Here is a 17902-nt window from a genome sequence, read left to right as displayed (position 1 = left end):
TAGTTTGTGCTGGTCGTACAAATTCGTGGGGGAAAGAGCGTCGTGCAAAATAGCACCGCTCTTTGAATAAATATGCAAAATCCCGAATTCATATGATGCACACCATGTGAATCTAAAAAAATAAAACAAAATAAAGGGGCGAGTTACAATGACTTTTTATCCTTGTATATTAAATTGCTTACTCATAAATGTGATGTTAAATTGAACTAGTGGAGCATAATCATATTCTGATGCCAAATAGGCACATTTATTCTATATAATGTGCAAAAATCTGCAGGTAAAAAAAATTAACAATCTGTAAGTAATAAAGACTAAGACCAGTTTGGTCAAAAAAAAAAAAAAGACTAAGACCAGTACTATTTAATTTCTCATAATAATAAGTGTTCTCACATGAGTCTTCTCATTGACTTTATGACGCACCATACAATTGCACATTGAAAACTAAATCGTTTTCTTCCACACAATTGGGCAACTTGTTAGTTGTACAGCTAACTATCAACTTGCTTTTAGTACGACAAAATTTTGAAAGAAAAAAATGACAAATGATTACTCACCACTCATTGATAGACTTTACGCTATATAATCTTGAAGGACTAATAGCTTTTACCATATAACACTCATCTTACTCATAACATTAGCAAATTTAAATCAAAGATACAACAAAATGTGTGACACTGCACTTTCCTGCGCTCTTGATCACTTCCTTCCGCTAGCTCGCGATCATTTGCTTCCACTCTTGAAGGAAGCATTCAACATGATCAGGGGTGTCCCAAAAGAAATTGCAGAATTGAAAAAGGAACTAGAAAGCATTGAAAAATTCATCAATAATGCAGATAGAATGGCTGATGCTGAGGAAGACATGGAAACAAGTCAGGAAATCAAAGCAAAGATCAAACAGCTGATAGAAGCATCTTTTCACATAGAAGATGTCATTGATGATTATATATTCCTTGAGGAACATCAATCTTCTGATCCTGGATGTGCTGCTGGTGCTGTTGACTTGGTGAAAACTAAGATTCTTCGTCTGGAAATAGCAGTCAAAATTCAGAACATCAATTCCCGAATTAGAGAAATAAAAGAAGATTCAAGTGAAAAAGATCATGGCTTCCAACTCCCATCTTCTTCGAATAAGCCATCAAGTAGTTCTGCAACAAGTGAAAACGCTTCATTATTGCACAACCTTCAAGACGCTTCCATTTATATGGATGAAGCTGATCTTGTGGGCTTTGAAGAGCCACGAAACAAATTGATTGATTTGTTAGTAGAGGGAAGAGCAGAGCGCACAGTTGTCTCCATTTTTGGAATGGGAGGACTGGGAAAAACCACTATAGCCAGAAAAGTTTTTGCCAACCAAAAGGTAGTTAATCACTTTGACTGTCTTTTATGGATCACGGTGTCTCAATCATACAATATAGAAAAAGTGTTGAGGGACATTTTGCTGGAGATTTACAAACAACAAGGGAAAGATCCTCCTCAGAGTCTCCATCAAATGGATCGAAGGCCATTAATTGATGAAGTGAGAAACTGCTTGCAAGGAAAAAGGTATGTTGTAGTGTTTGATGATGTATGGGAGTCACATTTTTGGCATGATATTGAATTTGCTATGATTGATAACAAGGGTTCTAGGATATTAATCACAACAAGAAACAAGGATGTTTGTAAGAAATCCTCTTCAATTGAAGTGCATGAGCTAAAACCTTTAACTGAAGAGCTATCTTTGAAGTTGTTCAATAAGAAGGCATTCTGTGACGAGGGCAGACGTTGTCCAGAAAATCTTTCTGCTATATCTTCCAAAATTGTTGGAAAATGCAAAGGATTACCTCTAGCAATTGTAGTCACTGGTGGTTTTTTATCCGACAAAGATAGAAATCCAGTTGAATGGTCTAAGTTTAGTGAAAATATAAACGCAGATCAGTCTAAGGAATATTCCATAATAACAAAAATTTTAGGATTTAGTTACCATGATTTGCCTTGCAACCTCAAGTCATGTTTCTTGTATTTTGGATTATATCCTGAAGACTATAAAGTTGATTCAGAGACATTGACTCGTCAGTGGATTGCTGAAGGGTTTGTGAAAGAAGAAAAGGGAAAGACATTGGAAGAGGTTGCAGAAGTATATTTAAAAGAGTTAATCCATAGAAGTTTAGTGCAAGTAGCTTCAATGAGTATTGATGGAAGAAGAGTAACAAGTTGTCGTGTTCATGATCTAGTGCATGCAATGATCGTTAAAAAATGTGAGGATTTAAGTTTTGGCAAGAATATTACTGAGGACAAACAATTGCCTTCAACTGGAATGATTCGACGCCTATCAATAGCACCAAGTTCTGATAATCTAATGGAAGGTATTGAAAGCTCACATGTTCGATCACTGCTTGTTCTCGAACCTCAAACATCACTTGAATCCTTTGTAAAGTCGATCCCTACAAAATATAGGCGGTTGAAGGTGCTTGCTTTGAAGGTGCTTGCTTTGAAGCATGAGGAATTACCTGAAATTCCTAATGATTTGGGAAGTTTGAAGCACTTGAAATTTTTTCAGTTCCGGGTGATTCTAGAAACATATTCTGAACTTCCAAAATCCATTGGCATGCTTGTGAACCTAGAGACTTTGGATTTAAGAGGAACACAGTTTAAAAATCGTAATATGCCGAAGGAGATTTGCAAGCTTAGCAAGCTACGCCATTTTTTAGGCTATCGAATGTCTTTGATTCAATTGAAGGATGGTATTGGAGGCATGACATCCCTACAAACTCTAAATAGTGTTTATTTAGATGATAATGAAGATGAAAATGATAATAGAGTTGTAGAGCTAATCGAAGAGCTAGGAAAGCTAGATCAGCTAAGGGAATTGGGCTTGGTCGGTGTTAGGAGTAAATATATGTGTGCTATATCTTCCTCAATCATTAAGATGCAACAACTGGAGAAACTATATATTTTTGGAGTCGAATCTGCTGACACATTCATTGATCTGGATTTGAATTCACCCCCACCTAAGCTTCAACGTGTTGTACTCTACGGGAGTTTAAAGAAGTTTCCCGAGTGGATTCCAAAACTCACAAACCTTGTTGAGCTGGCAGTGACACTTACGAAGCAACAGAATGATGCAATGAAATTACTCCAAAGTATGCCAAACTTGTTGTCCCTCCACATCTCTGGTGTTGCTGATTATGGAGACAAATTGGAAAGGTTACATTTTCAAGATGGGTGGTTTAAGAATTTGAAGGAACTAATTCTTGATGATTTGCTCAATTTAAGGTACATCCCTCAACACTTACACAAGCTTGAAGTTCTCTATACAAATGGCATCCTCCACATCTCTGGTGTTGCTGATCATATGAGTGATGAAGGAAAAGAGCATTGGATCTTCAACCAAGTGCCCTCTGTACAAATATTCTACTAATAAAAGGTACGCTTTCGCTTGCCTACAATTTGAAGAAGATAAAAAGTTGTGGTAATATTTATTGTTTAAGCATTATGTAATTTTTAGTAAAATTATTTCTCGACATCTTGCCAAAAAAAACAAATTCTCGACTTTTCTTTTCTTATGAATAAATTTTTATTTATTTATTCTAATTTTACGTATGACTCATTTTTGGGTTTTGATCTAGATCTTTAAGGGTTACTTTTCTTTTTCTATTCCAATCCTTATTTCAATTGTCTAATTGTTGCATTATTGTATTTTATATTAATAATTTGGTGTGAACTGCAGGTAATGGCCTTCGGTCGATTTGAGATTCAGCATTGCTTCTTTCTGTTCCTGCTTTGCCACTTCCCTTCCTCAATAAAAAATAATGTGTTATATATAGCTATTTGTCAGTTTATTCAAGAAAATTGAGTTGTTTTTTAATAAACATGTAAATTAATGTGTTGTGTGAACTTTGCTCTTCTACTGGCCTATCTTCCTCTAGAGGTTTGGGTGTTGTTTGTTTGTATTGAGTTAAGAGTACTCTTTCTACTCTTTTCTATATATGATAACTTTGCCATTTAAAAAAGTATGCATTATTATTATTATTATTATTATTATTATTATTATTATTATTATTACTACATTGACCAGTTGTTAAAATACACCAACCTCCTGAAACCAAAAAAATTAAAAATACACTAACCTCCTTTCAACTTAACTCTGTTAAACCATAGTTAGAGAATTGAAGAAAAGAAACATAAATAGGGAAGCTAGTTTGAAGCTTTTTTGTTAATTGCACACCGATAGACATTTGTTTTTAAAATTTTGCAGAATAGACAATTGTTAGCAAATAAATTAAATATTACTATTACTCCTTCTTTTGTCATCAACAAAAAGAATAACTGGTATATATAGATACTAATAAAACTATCAAATGAAAGTTAATACGTTCAAAATACTACAAAACTTATGCAATAAAACAAAAGGCAAAAGGGTTCCTAGTGGTCATGGATGTTCTTAAAAGCTAGCTTAATCAGCAGATCCAGGTTTCCATCCATTTCAGCTTGCTTCTGAGTTTGAACTTCAATCTGAGAACGTTAAGATGCTAATTCCTCCCTTGTTTCTTGAGGTTTCAAATGGGCTGACCCAACCTAGTCTGGTCCGGCTCAGCCCATTTATAATTGGGTTACATATTATAGAACTCGACCCGACCCGTTTTAGTTTCCTTTTTTTTTTTATTTATCCACTCTTTTTTATGTATTTTTGTATATATTAGTTACTCGCAACTATCTTTTTTGCTAAAATATAATTGCATCGATATAGAAGTGTAAATAATTTTTATATCAACATTGTATATTAATTAAACTCTAGATTTATTTCATCAATTGAATCAAATTAATAATTTATAAATTTAGAATTTTAAAACTTTGAGCTAAATTTAACCATTCTTATTAAGTTTAGTAATTTAAATATCTTTTATTAATAAATTTAAAATTAGTTGGTAATTTTTTTTTGAAAAGTATAGTGTTTTTCAACAAAAATCAAATGAAAATATTGATAGTGGATCATCACATTACCCTGACCCATTTTTAACATCTCTACTTATTTCATCCTTGAATTTCTCAAACTCATCAGATGATGCAACATTAGAAGGAACAAGATCTAATGCAACAGGTTGAAGGGCAGAAGCAACAATGATTAGATTCTTTGGTCTCAGAGGCATAAGAGAAGTATCTGGGTCCACTAGCGGAAACTCATAATCTTTAGGAATCTCATCAGGGATGCTTGTAAAGGAAGTGTCTCCTTGGATTATATTACTCCTGAGATCTTCCAAGTCCATCTAACAGAGAAGCTTAGTGAACCAGACTTACAAAGCTTCCTTGTTTGCTTCCACACACTATCTTCCTTGTTGGAACAAAATGTGTTTAACATTACCCTTTGAGTTTTGATGATAACAAGGTATTAAAAATTGTCAATTGGATATGCTAATATTTGTTCAAGTGTGTAGGACCATAGACAAAAATTTGAATGTCTTAAATCAAGTTGGGAGGGTGGTGGTTTGGATATGTTCGGGTTAAAATTCGTGAAGTTTAAAGGTAAAGGGATGTTTTGGCTAGAGTGTGAGGAGGCGCCAGCGCATAGTCCTTAAGAAGCTTGATCGGAGAGGATGTAACTTTGCCTCTTATGGATAATGTTGTTAAATAATCAACAATATAGCTTAATCAACAACAAAAAGAATAACTGGTATATATAGATACTAATAAAACTATCAAATGAAAGTTAATACGTTCAAAATACTACAAAACTTATGCAATAAAACAAAAGGCAAAAGGGTTCCTAGTGGTCATGGATGTTCTTAGAAGCTAGCTTAATCAGCAGATCCAGGTTTCCATCCATTTCAGCTTGCTTCTGAGTTTGAACTTCAATCTGAGAACGTTAAGATGCTAATTCCTCCCTTGTTTCTTGAGGTTTCAAATGGGCTGACCCAACCTAGTCTGGTCCGGCTCAGCCCATTTATAATTGGGTTACATATTATAGAACTCGACCCGACCCGTTTTAGTTTCCTTTTTTTTTTTTTATTTATCCACTCTTTTTTATGTATTTTTGTATATATTAGTTACTCGCAACTATCTTTTTTGCTAAAATATAATTGCATCGATATAGAAGTGTAAATAATTTTTATATCAACATCGAATATTAATTAAACTCTAGATTTGTTATTTCAGTTGAATCAGATTAATAATTTATAAACTTAAGAATTTTAAAACTTTTAGCTAAATCTATCCATTTTTATTAAGTTTAGTTATTTAAATATGTTTTTATTAAAATTAGTTGATCATTTTTTAAAAAATAATAGTGTTTTTTAACAAAAAATCAAATGAAAATATTGATAGTGGGCTGGCCCGAAGCCGGATGGACTAGCCCGGCCCGGCCCAAATTTTACATGGGCCAAATGGGCTTGGGCTAAAAATGCTCGAGTGCATTTTGGCCAGTTTTTTAGGTCAAGTTCAAAATGCGTGCTAAGGGGCTTAGCCCGACTCATTTTTGACATCTCTACTTATTTCATCCTTGAATTGTTCAATCTCATCAAATGATACAACATTAGAAGGAGCAATGCAGCAGATTGAAGGCCTGAAGCAACAATGATTAAACTCTCTGGTCTCAGAGGCAGAAGAGGAGTGTCTGGGTACACCAGCAGAAACTCATAGACTTTAGGAATCTCATCAAGGATACTTGCAGAGGAAGTGTCTCCTTGGATTATTCCTGTGATCTTCCAACTGCATCTAACAGAGAAGCTCAGTGAACCAGATTTTCAGAGCTTCCTTATTAGCTTTTTCACACTATCTTCCTAACTCATTCATCTTCTAAAAAGGCTCATCAATTTCCTCTCTCAACTCATCCCATTTTGCAGCATGCTCATCAAAGCTTGATATCTGACTCCTTTCATCTAGCTAACTTTGAACCTTAGCATACATAAGAGTAATAAACTGCTCAAGTTTAGGGTCTTATGAGATTGGTGGCTTAGATAAGTTCAGGTTAAAAGTTAAGAAGTTTAAAGGTAAATGGATGTTTTGGCCAGAGTGTGAGGAGGTGCCAGCACATCAGTCCTTGAGAAGCTTGATCGGAGAGGTTGGAACTTTGCCTCTTATGGATAACGATGTTGAATAGTCATTCGAATTTTTTTTTTTGCTTCTTATAGAATGATTTGTTACATTCTCTTTGTCTTTGAATTTTCTTGTTTGTTTCTGCACGTGGTCAGAAAAAGACAAATTTTAGTATTCAGAGTCTGATAGTGACATTTCATCTAAAAAAGACAGACCGGATCAGAGTCTCCCACACTGTTGACGTCATATTCAGTTGCTCGTTTCATTATAGTATGATTCCATCATAAGCTTCAAGATAAAATGTATTTTCTAATCAGAGCTTTGAGTTTTGGGTTGACATTTCTTCATGTCTCGTTTGAAGTCATCAATGTTTCTCTTCTGTATCCAATGCTTTCCATTGCGTTCAGAGTCATGATATATCTGAACCAAAAACCTGACTTTGAGAGTCATAATTTAATTCTATCGCTCTGCATATACTTGAACAAAATTAACATATTCAATTGATCTTTCATACTTTGTTATCATCAAAACTTTAGAGACATTGTTTAAAACTCATTTTGGTTCAACAAAAAGTAATTTGGTTTTAAAATATATTCCCTCCTCTTGTGAACCAAACATGTATTTAATTAAAATTTCTTCCCTCCACTTCTTTCACATCGTTTGAACCAAACATATACTTAATTGATATATCTCCCCTATCTTCCCCTCTCTTTCCACCCCTCCATTAAAACTCAACTCCTCCTCTCCCCTTCGTTGAACCAAAGGAAAGTTATAAATTTTGGGAGCTTAAAGTGAGGACTTAGGCCTAGTATATTTAGGAACAGACCAATAATAATGAGTGGGGATCCATTGACTCCAAGAGTAAGTCTAAAGAGTTACTCCAAATCATGGCCCTTCATTTTAATAGTAATTAATGGTTGTGATTAATTGATGATAATTGTTATGGTGAGGATTTTTACTCCTTCTTCCAATTAAGTCCAACAACAATAGGCACATAACGTCAGCAAAAAATGAAGATTACCTAGATGTTTTTGTACTCCCTTTCTATTGACGGCAATTCACCGAATTTGCTTTCTATTTAGGAAGATTACCTAGATGATGTTGTCTGCCATTCATTTAATTACTATTGAAATGAAGTGCCATGATTTGAAGTAACTCTTTAGACTTACTCTTGGAGTCAATGAATCCCCACTGGCCACTCAATAATAATAATCACTTTCTTGGTCATTGTTTTTCTCTTCTCTCCCGGTCGAATAGAAATGTTCCACCATATATGGAGTTTTTAACCTTAGCTAGTGTTCAAAGTGTCTATATATTTTTATGACAAATTTCTCTTTCATACTTATACCATATTTTTACTTTTCTCAAAGAATAAATGGTTATTTGAAAAATCATTACACAATGGTTTCAAATAAGACATCTATATTTTTACTCCAATGGTATCCATCCCCAAACAACGATAAAAAAAAAAACGATTGAATTTTAGAATGTCAGGAATCCAATCCAACGGGGCATATTCAGCCACACCCCATTTCCCTATTTAATGTATTTTCTCCCTACATAGGGACACAAAAATCTACATTGTGCCATAAACATGTTGCCGGCACCTGCTTTCGATAAAGTCTATGGTTTACCACGTTGGTTTTTCCAAATTGTTTTGTTATTTATTCTAATCTTTAAAATATTAACCTGTCCAAAAAATTCATATTTATTTGGAATAAGCCCAAAAAATTATTTTTTTTTTTGTGGTGGTCGGGGTTTGAACCCCGAACCTTGCATTTTTTATGCATTGTCCAAAAAATTATTTACAATATCACTAACTTTTTGGTGCACCGACATTATTATAATTATTTAGAGATATCTAATTTTGATGTATTAGCCCTTTTTAAATTTTACGTATAATTTAAATTATTTTATTTATACTTTTATATTCATTATCTAATTAAATAACTTTTTATAAAAAAAAAAAATTATCTATCCATATAAAAAACTGATACCAAATCTTGGTGTCGAATTTTTCATTTGATTTCCCTCTTCATTTAAATTATTTTATATATACGTTTGGAATATTTGACGTTGGCAGAAGTTACTCTAACAATCCTTCTCAAAATTATTTTGTTGGTCTTGTTCAAAACTCTGATATTTAAGGATATCCTTAGAGCAGACGCAACACGAACTTTTTTCTTTTAAATTGTAGTCTTCTTAGTTTCTATTTTACGGTTTGTCTTTTGATTTAACCTTGCAACAACAAAAAAGTACCTATTTTTCTTTAAGTAATTGCATAAATTTTATTTTTTTCATTATTTTATTCGAAAAAATTGAATTGATGGTGTATTAACACTTGCCTACATGCTAATTAGAAATAGTGGTGGTAACAATTGTTACAAATTTTTTCTAACAACAATAGAGGGTTATAATCAATTGTGATTTTCAATTTAATAATATGACTTCAGTCTTGAAGAAGCATCAGTTGTCTCGTAATTGCAACTCATATCTTAAAAGTGATCTGATAAGATTTTGGTAAAATGAGTTTAAGAGTATCTAATACAGTTTAAATATTTAACAGTAATTCTATTTTTGTGACGAGTTAAAATAGAAATATCAATAATTAACTTTTTGATGCTATGAACAAGGAGGTCATCGTCATGTCACACACTTGTTGTAGCCGTCTTTTGTTGGGTCACAATAGTTGTCTTAGTTGACATCCCTCTATCACAAGGCTCCGTCTAGCGTGCGCTATGTTGATGGGTCTCGCACGTTGCGAGACGTGAATTACCGAAGTTGGTATGTTGCTTTACTGTGCACTACCTGTTGGAGCCGGTTGATATCTATTTAAACAATTATAAAAGCCAATTTTTCATTAATTGTCCTGTATACTACTTCTTTGAACATATTAACTCATTCGAAGCACATTAATAAACAAAAAATTACTAAGTGTCTTTAAGATATATATTTAGAAGTCCAAATAATAAATATGCACCAAGAAAAGAATAATACTCCCTCCGTTTTTAAATATAAGCAAATTTTGAATTTTAGGTTCGTTCAATTAATGATTTTTTTTTTGAATCGGCAAATATTATTAAACGTCATCCCTGCAAGACGCAAGGTAAGGACGAAACAAGATACAAATGGTGCCGCATATAGACAGTACACCATAACCACCTAAAAACACTCCTGGAGATAAACCCGCCAAAACACATCACCACCTAAAACAAACTCCAAAAAAAAAAAACAAGCACTGTAAACACGGTATCCACCACCACCCATCGTCACTACTCATCCACAAAGAACACCCTCAAAATAAAACTCCTAGGCCCCAACGCCCAAGCCGAGCCACATATCGAAGATAAGTCAATATATATAGACCACATACATCATTAATTGAATTAACTTATAAGTCAAAATTTGCTTATACATTCAAATATGTCCATTTATTTGTAGTTAGCTATGTCCATTTTAGTAATTATATGTTCAAAAGCAATTTTGATCAAAACTATCCAAACAACATTCAGTCTATTTAATCAATTTTACATTATTGTATTCAAACATAAATCAATTCTCTCAGAATCAATTCTGTCAGAATTAATTCTCTCAGAATCAATTATATTCAAAACTTGAAGGACCAACTTATTACAATTATTAACTTAAGGGACCTTAACCGACCAAATTGTTACAATTAAATAACTTAAATGACCTCTGATGTAAGTTAGCCTATAATTTAAATTCTCTTTCACCAAAACTTAATTATAATACAAAAACTTAACCGAATTTTTAAAATTAGCCAAGCACATTATTAAGCATCCCCACCCTGAAATTTGATGAACAAAATCATGAAATTTCCTTTATCGGTTTTTATTTTGTGAATTCAAACACAAATCCTACTAGTACAACTTATAAAAAAAAATACTGTATTAAAGATATTCATTCATGGTAAAGGGGAGTACAATTGAATTTAATTAAAATGAAATTTAGTTTTAAAGATTTAATGAAAATTATAAAAAAAAATCATTTTAATGTTTCATCAATTGTAACAAAAAACTCAAAATCCATCGTAATGTTTCTAGAACCGATCCTGAAAACAATACTGAAAACACCCTTTTATTAAATCTGATTTTAAATTCATTTGTATTTTTTAAAATCAATATATATGTTTAAATAATAAAATGTTAGCAGGTGTCCTCGTGAGCATAACTCAGTTGGTAAGGACAATGCATAAAATATGCAAGGTCCGGGGTTCAAACCCCGGCAACTACCAAAAAAAAAAAAATGTTAGCAGGTCACAATTCAAAGAGATCACAATCATTCACTAGATTAAAAATATATCTAATGGATCAAATTCATTTTGCACCAAAAATAAAAAAGAAATTAAGGTCATGCACGGGTACATGACCCATTCAGCTCTCCTACCGTAGCCACAGCCCTATCACAAGTATACAACTAGAATAACTAGAGGGTTCTATCAAAGAGAGTATATGTTGATATTCTTTTTTTTTTTTTTTTAAAGAAGTATATGTTGATATTCAATCATCATGAATTTGGATAGTTTCTTTCTGTCACTATATTATTTCTCAAAGATTAACATTATTTATTTTTCCACCTAAAAAAAATATTATTGATTTTATGTGGTTCTCTTCATTGCTCATTGTGCCTTTTTGGGAAGAAAACAAAGAAAAAAAGTTAATTTGAAGAAAGTCTAGTATGACCACAAGAATTGCACATAATATTTAGACACGACAAAAATTCTAAAGGTAGAAGAAAAAATAATCAAATGGTATATTATTTTTTTTTTTGAAAGAAAATGGTATATTTTTTTAACAATAATTAAATAATGTGTAATTTTATGTGTGTATGCAGTATGCACAACTAGTTTTTATCTGTGGTTCTAACCAACCAAATATTGAGACAATTATGGTAAACAATGAATCATCATTCAGTTAGTACCTTATTAGTATTTAAATAAAAAAAACTTTTAAAATATTACTTTAAATTTGCCAAAAGCGACATTTTTATAAATAAAAAATAATAATAATTAAAGGGTGTCACACAGTAGAAAGAATGAGTAATGGTCCTCAACGATGAAGCAAAAAATATGGCCTAAAATCTGTGATATTTGAACAGGTGGAAGTGATTTTTCAAAACAAATTTTAAGGAAACCAAATATAGATAAGACAGCACAGAGTGAAAGAGTCAGAGATAAACTGAGTGTGTTAATGCTTAGATTGCACTTAAATAGTGACATAGATTGCATTGTATCTCTCTTATTAATAAATTCTCACTCTTTCATAAACATTAATTCATCTCTTTACATATTTTTATATTGAACAATGATGATGTGTCTTTGAGTGTTATTGTAAAATGAAGGTCTTGAATTTGTTGGCGTTCGAATGAGCAAGTGTTGAAATGTTTTTTGCTTGAAGCACTTGCATACTGTTTCTCTTTTTCTGTTTGATAGGTATGAACTATGAACCTTGAAAAAAAAAATGTTTTATTTTTTTTTTATTTATTTTTATGTTTTGAGTATGTGTTGTTGAGATTGTTGAATTTTTATAAGATTTTTTTCTATTTTGAGATCAAAATTTGAAATGGTAGTAATGGATTTTAATTGGAAAAATGGCATGGTTTTCTTGTATTTGACGTGTGCTTATAATGGTACAGTTTTATGTTTCCTTTTTAGTTTGATTTTGTTTCAAATTTACCCAATTTCTAATTTGCATTAAAAATACTTCCATTTTGAGAAAAACCTAGTGATAGTGTGTAAAATGTTTTTCTCTATAAAAAGGGTGTTTATGTGTCTTGTTATGTTATCACTTGCCTATAAACTAAGGTTCATAAACTAGGGTTTATTTAGGTTGAAGACCATAACTTTTTGTTTTTGCACGGTTTGTTGAATTGAAAATCTCTTTCTAGTTGTTTTTATTTTGGGGAATTAGTCACTTTAGTCCCTGAATGGGGAACGATTCGTCAATTTAGTCCCTGAATGCAGATAATATGCAAAACAGTCCCTGCATGGTCAATTTCAGGGACTAAAGTGACTAACGGAGTCTACATTCAGGGACTAAATTGACTAATGGAGTCTGCATTCAGGGACTAAATTGACTAACAAAGTCTACATTCAGGGACTATTTTGCAATTTATCTGCATTCAGGGACTAAATTGACGAATCGTTCCCCATTCAGGGACTAAAGTGACTAATTCCCCTATTATTTTTTGGTCAATTTTTATGTTTGGCGTTTGGAATCACGTGATTTTGACTAAATCATCGTGACACGGTGATTTTGTTGAAGCTTCGAAGTGTAATTTTTGTCAAAATCACGATGGCATATTGTGATTCTGTCAGACTCTGTCCATCCAAACACGTTGTTGTGTAATTTCTCTAAGATTATTTTCTCACTGTTTGTTTTTGGGACCATGTGCAGTAACAAGAAAAAATATGGATATTTCTGAATGTACAAGAATTGTTTTAGATAAAATTCAAAGATTTGAGCCAGAACATGCTACAAAGATCATTGGATATCTCCTTATGCAAGATCATGGTGAGCAAGAGATTGCTAAATTAGCTTCGTTTCCGGATATATTTGATCCGTGAAGTTGCCCTTAAGGCCAGAACTGAGCTTCAAAAGATGGCTACTAGATCGGTAATCTCGTCCGGAAATTCTTCGCCGGCAAGTTTTCAGGTTCACTCTCCCTATTACAATCATGACAATACTAGTCCAGAATTTATGACAATAGGCACCGCTGAACATCAAACCCGAACTGCATTGTTCGGTTCGGAGAATCATCATCATGTTAATGTAGATAGTGTAAATTCTACAACTGATAACTATGATTGCCATAATTACTACTTAGAATATGCTTCAGCTGTAGCCAATTTGAACGGAAAATTCGGTAAAAGGTTTTCGAACATGACTGAATTTCCATTCAAAACATGTCACTATTTCAGCAAAGGATATTGCAGGCATGTAAATAGTTGTAGGTTCTATCATCATGGACAAGCTGTTTCTGACATAGTCTCTGGTATGTATGGAAATGATGCTGCTGCTAACGACGAACAAACGATTTCGCCTGGATCACTGGCGCAACTAGAGTCGGAAATTGTTGAGCTTTTAAAACAAAGAGGAAATCCTATATCAATTGTGTTGGAACATGAGTGGAAATTGAGTTAAAAAGACTAAACACAAATTCCCATGTTGGGTAGAACTAGTGTTGTGTGAATTGAAAAAAGTGGAAGTCTCACATCGGATGGAACACACACATTAGTAGTGTTTATATAGTGGGGGTGTACCTCTAATTAATGGGGGTACATAAGCACTAGAGAAAAAATATATATTGATATATATTTTATTATTTGGAAATGATAAATTAAATAATTAATTTAATCATTATTAGAAAGTGCTTTCTTAGTCCCCAAGTTTTGCTAAAATATTTTGGTACTTTTGTACTAAATTTAATATATTTTAGTACTCAATTAAGATATTTTTGTACTAGATCTAATATGTGAATTACTTAATCGCAAAGTAATATGTTACTTGTTCCCAAAGTTTCTCACTTATTAGTTGTGAATTTTCTCTATAAATAGAGAGCTCACACAGTGCATTCTACACACCGAAAAGAATTTCATTGAGTTGTCGGGAATTCTTTTCTTCTCTTCTCCCTCCGACTTGTGTTAACAAGTTTCTTCTGCTTCTACTCCTTTCTGTCCCTTTCGGTTTCAAATAGAGCGGTTACGTACCGTATCGAGTGGCTTCGATCAATCGATTGAACCATATTTTAAGAGTGTTCTTAAGACCATAGTCCCTTTTTCGGTTTAATGTCCCTTCGGAATTAAGAGTGGTCTTAAGTTCATAGTCCCTTCGGTAATATACGTCCCTTCGGAATAAAGAATACTATTAAGATCATAGTCCCTTTCGTAATAATAATGTCCCGTCGGAATTATGAATGATCTTAACAGTATATAAATCATTTAAATATTTTTCTATTTAAGGAGAAATGGTGGTATCACCATATTTGAGTGGTCGTAGAACCATATTGAAAGTTTGGAGAACTTAAAGGTTAGAATGGTGGAAACACCATATTTGAGTGGTCTTAGCACCATATAGAATGGTAATAATACCATATTAAAGTGGTTTCAGTATTAAAGAGTGGTCTTAGTACCATATTTGAGGGTGTATATCTCGAACGGTTTTCTACAGTGCAGTAGTTAACCGCACAGTTGTAGCTGGGCTTGTTTTATCCTTGAGGCGGCGTGGTTGATAGTCTACCTTGCACAATTTTGGGTAGTGCCACGAAACGTCTTAAAGAGAGCGACCTAGTCGTGACTCAACCTAGTAACAACTTCGGTAGATAATAGAATTTGGAAATCCAAATACAATAGTTTGGAAATCCAAAACAACAAATTGCTTCACTTCCAATGGCATATTATCATAAGTATAAAAAGGTGTTATAAGCAGAAGGTTACCTAGCTGAGAGCCAACGACATGGCAAGTCCGACTACAATTTGACAGAGCTTCTTATCCGATTGCGAAATAGTATTCGGCTAATTGACAGGTGAAGACTTAGATTTAGAAGTTTCAATATGTATTGTTAAGTAATAAATTTATTTGAGTTTTTTTTGTTACTTTAATCTAGTTTTGGCGGAAGATGCGCCGAAATTCATGGGAAAGGCAGATTGTCAAAATATTAGTGCATCAGAAGCGACATGAATCTCAGTTTATGGAAAAGCTCCCAGCTCATGATGTTGCCAACTGGTATTCAACACTTAAGCTTGAAGTTCTACGTCTTATTTATAGGAGTCGGGAATTTAAGAAGAGCATTGCTCCTGATGAAGGAAAAGATCATTGGATCTTCAAGCAAGTGCCCTCTGTTGAAATTGTCGGATAAAAGGTACATTTTCGCTTCCCTACGATTTATTAATATTTATTGTTTAGTCATCAAAATAAATATCACTCATTTATGAATAACTTTTCTTATGAATAACTTTTTATTTATTTATTTATTTTAATTTTACATATCACTCATTTTTGGGCTTTGATCTAAATCTTCAAGGTTTTTTTTTTCTTTTTCTTTTTTCCAATCCTTATATTAAGCGTTTTTCTTTAGTGCCATGCTTATATATTGATAATGTATATTAGCCTTACATTTGTTACTGTTTAAATGGAGAATCAATGACATGGCAAGTGAGTGGTCTTGGATTAGCTTATAGTATAAAAAACGATGATAATTGATTGTATAATTAATGATAAACCATAAATAATAGACGGATTTGAATCCTCTCCAACCATTTATCTACATTTTTCTCTATTTTATACCGTCTTTTATTCCTTTATAAGGCAATCAACCGTTGGATTATAAAAGGAGAGAGGACTGCACAAAAAAGATCGGAGGGAATCCCAATCTCAGAATAGAGATATATAAGTAGAGGGTATGTATGTTGTGGAACTTGTGTGGGTAACGGTTTCCTCATTATGTGTGTGTAGTGTCACGTATTTTGTACCCTGTGTGTAGTTGGCTAGGTTGAGAGTTGACTTTGCTAGGTTGTTTGGTTGGGTATGTTTGAGGTGCTCTTGTCTTTAGGGGTTAGGAAGAGAGCCAAGATGTTTTATTTCAGTCTGACATGTAATTGTGTGTAGGGTGCAAACAGGTCAAGCCGTCCGACAAGAGTATATGGTATGACCTATTTAAAGTTTAGTTTGCCCTAATCCGTTTAATAAAATGGTTAGGCTAAGGCTTTTATGAAGTCTTTTTAAATAAATAGGTCAAATAAAGCTTAAAAAAAACATATTAGGCATATCATACCAGTCTATTTATATACTCCCTCCATTTCAAAATACATGTCCAAGTCAACCACTTCACATATGCCAATGCACAATTTTGACCGTTAATATCTTTAATTATCTAAAGTAAAAGATTATAAAAATTTATTATTTTAAAAATATTTGTCGAGACAAATCAAACATTATCTTCATTCTAATATTTGTATTATACATTAGTTAAAAAATATGGTCAAAGTAAGTCAAGTGAATAGTGCACATTGCAAAAATTGGACATGTATTTTGAAACGGAGGGAGTATAATTTATCATCCATTATTGTTATTGTTGAATTTGTCTTTATAAACTTAGACCTTTATATGATTTGGTTATGTAGTACCAAACATATTGGTGTGATAAGCCATTCATAAGGTTTGGCTATTTAGTAGCATGCTTGTCTTGTGCTTAAGCTTTGGTAAAATATATTGTACCTGTTTAGTATTAGGCTATGAGAAATGTTAAGAACACTCTTTATAACACTTTCTCGAATTCAAAGATACAGACGTGACGTGATCTAGATTTTTCTATATGGGTACAACTTACGATGACAAGTCTGGTCCATTTAAAAAACACATTTTTAATGCTAAATTACCAATATATATTAACTAAATCAAACCAGCTCAATAGATATTATAGAATGACCATGGGGATTAAATAAGTATTCTATCTGTCGTTTTCTTTTACTAATCAATAAAATAAGTATTCTATCTGTCTTTTTCTTTTACTAATCAATAAATAATGTGTAAAACATATCTATCAATAATAACATCACAACAATGCGTTAAGAGAAAGATAACCCTGATCTTGATTTCTTATATAGGCTTAATGAACAATGACAAGTTTAGTATATTAAAAAGAAATGTTTAACGTTAACTCATCGATATAAATTAGCTAAATACAACTTGCTCAATATACATTAAAGAATGACCATGGTGTTTAACAATGTTTAATCTTTATGCCGGCTAAATTGAACAACACAAGACCACTGATTTGAAGCACAGAAAATTCCTAAAAAAAAAGAAAAAAACTAATCAAATCAGATGATTAAGGCAATTTTCCAACAATAAGTTATTGCAACATGATAGGGGGT

The 17902-nt window shown here is 32.7% G+C and overlaps 1 protein-coding gene and 1 pseudogene across 2 annotated transcripts; both read left to right on the top strand.

The window, feature by feature from the left end:
* The first annotated feature begins 563 nt into the window (after positions 1-563).
* Positions 564-3904, top strand: LOC146938471 (disease resistance protein RPM1-like). Of its 2 annotated transcripts, none has more exons than XR_015031314.1 (2): positions 564-3448; positions 3707-3904. XR_015031314.1 is itself a non-coding variant. In XM_085752411.1 (2 exons), the coding sequence occupies exon 1, from the start codon at positions 665-667 to the stop codon at positions 3395-3397; it is 2733 nt and encodes a 910-aa protein (XP_085608537.1). In that variant the 5' UTR covers positions 564-664; the 3' UTR covers positions 3398-3403; positions 3707-3904. The 2 variants fall into 2 exon arrangements, 1 of the variants encoding a protein (XP_085608537.1); XM_085752411.1 differs by having other exon boundaries at positions 564-3403.
* A 9501-nt stretch (positions 3905-13405) lies between these two features.
* LOC146938470 (zinc finger CCCH domain-containing protein 18-like) lies at positions 13406-15884 on the top strand (annotated as a pseudogene).
* Positions 15885-17902: the final 2018 nt, after the last annotated feature.

This window comes from Medicago sativa, chromosome 3 (genome assembly GCF_051527215.1).
Source record: "Medicago sativa cultivar Bolivia chromosome 3, Bolivia_mono, whole genome shotgun sequence".
In the NCBI taxonomy this organism is placed as follows: Eukaryota; Viridiplantae; Streptophyta; class Magnoliopsida; order Fabales; family Fabaceae; genus Medicago; species Medicago sativa.
This window is presented reverse-complemented; position numbering and strand designations above follow the sequence as displayed.

What these genes read in the sequence shown, in the direction of transcription:
- LOC146938471 (XM_085752411.1), top strand. Translation starts at nt 665, where the DNA reads ATGTGTGACACTGCACTTTCCTGCGCTCTTGATCACTTCCTTCCGCTA.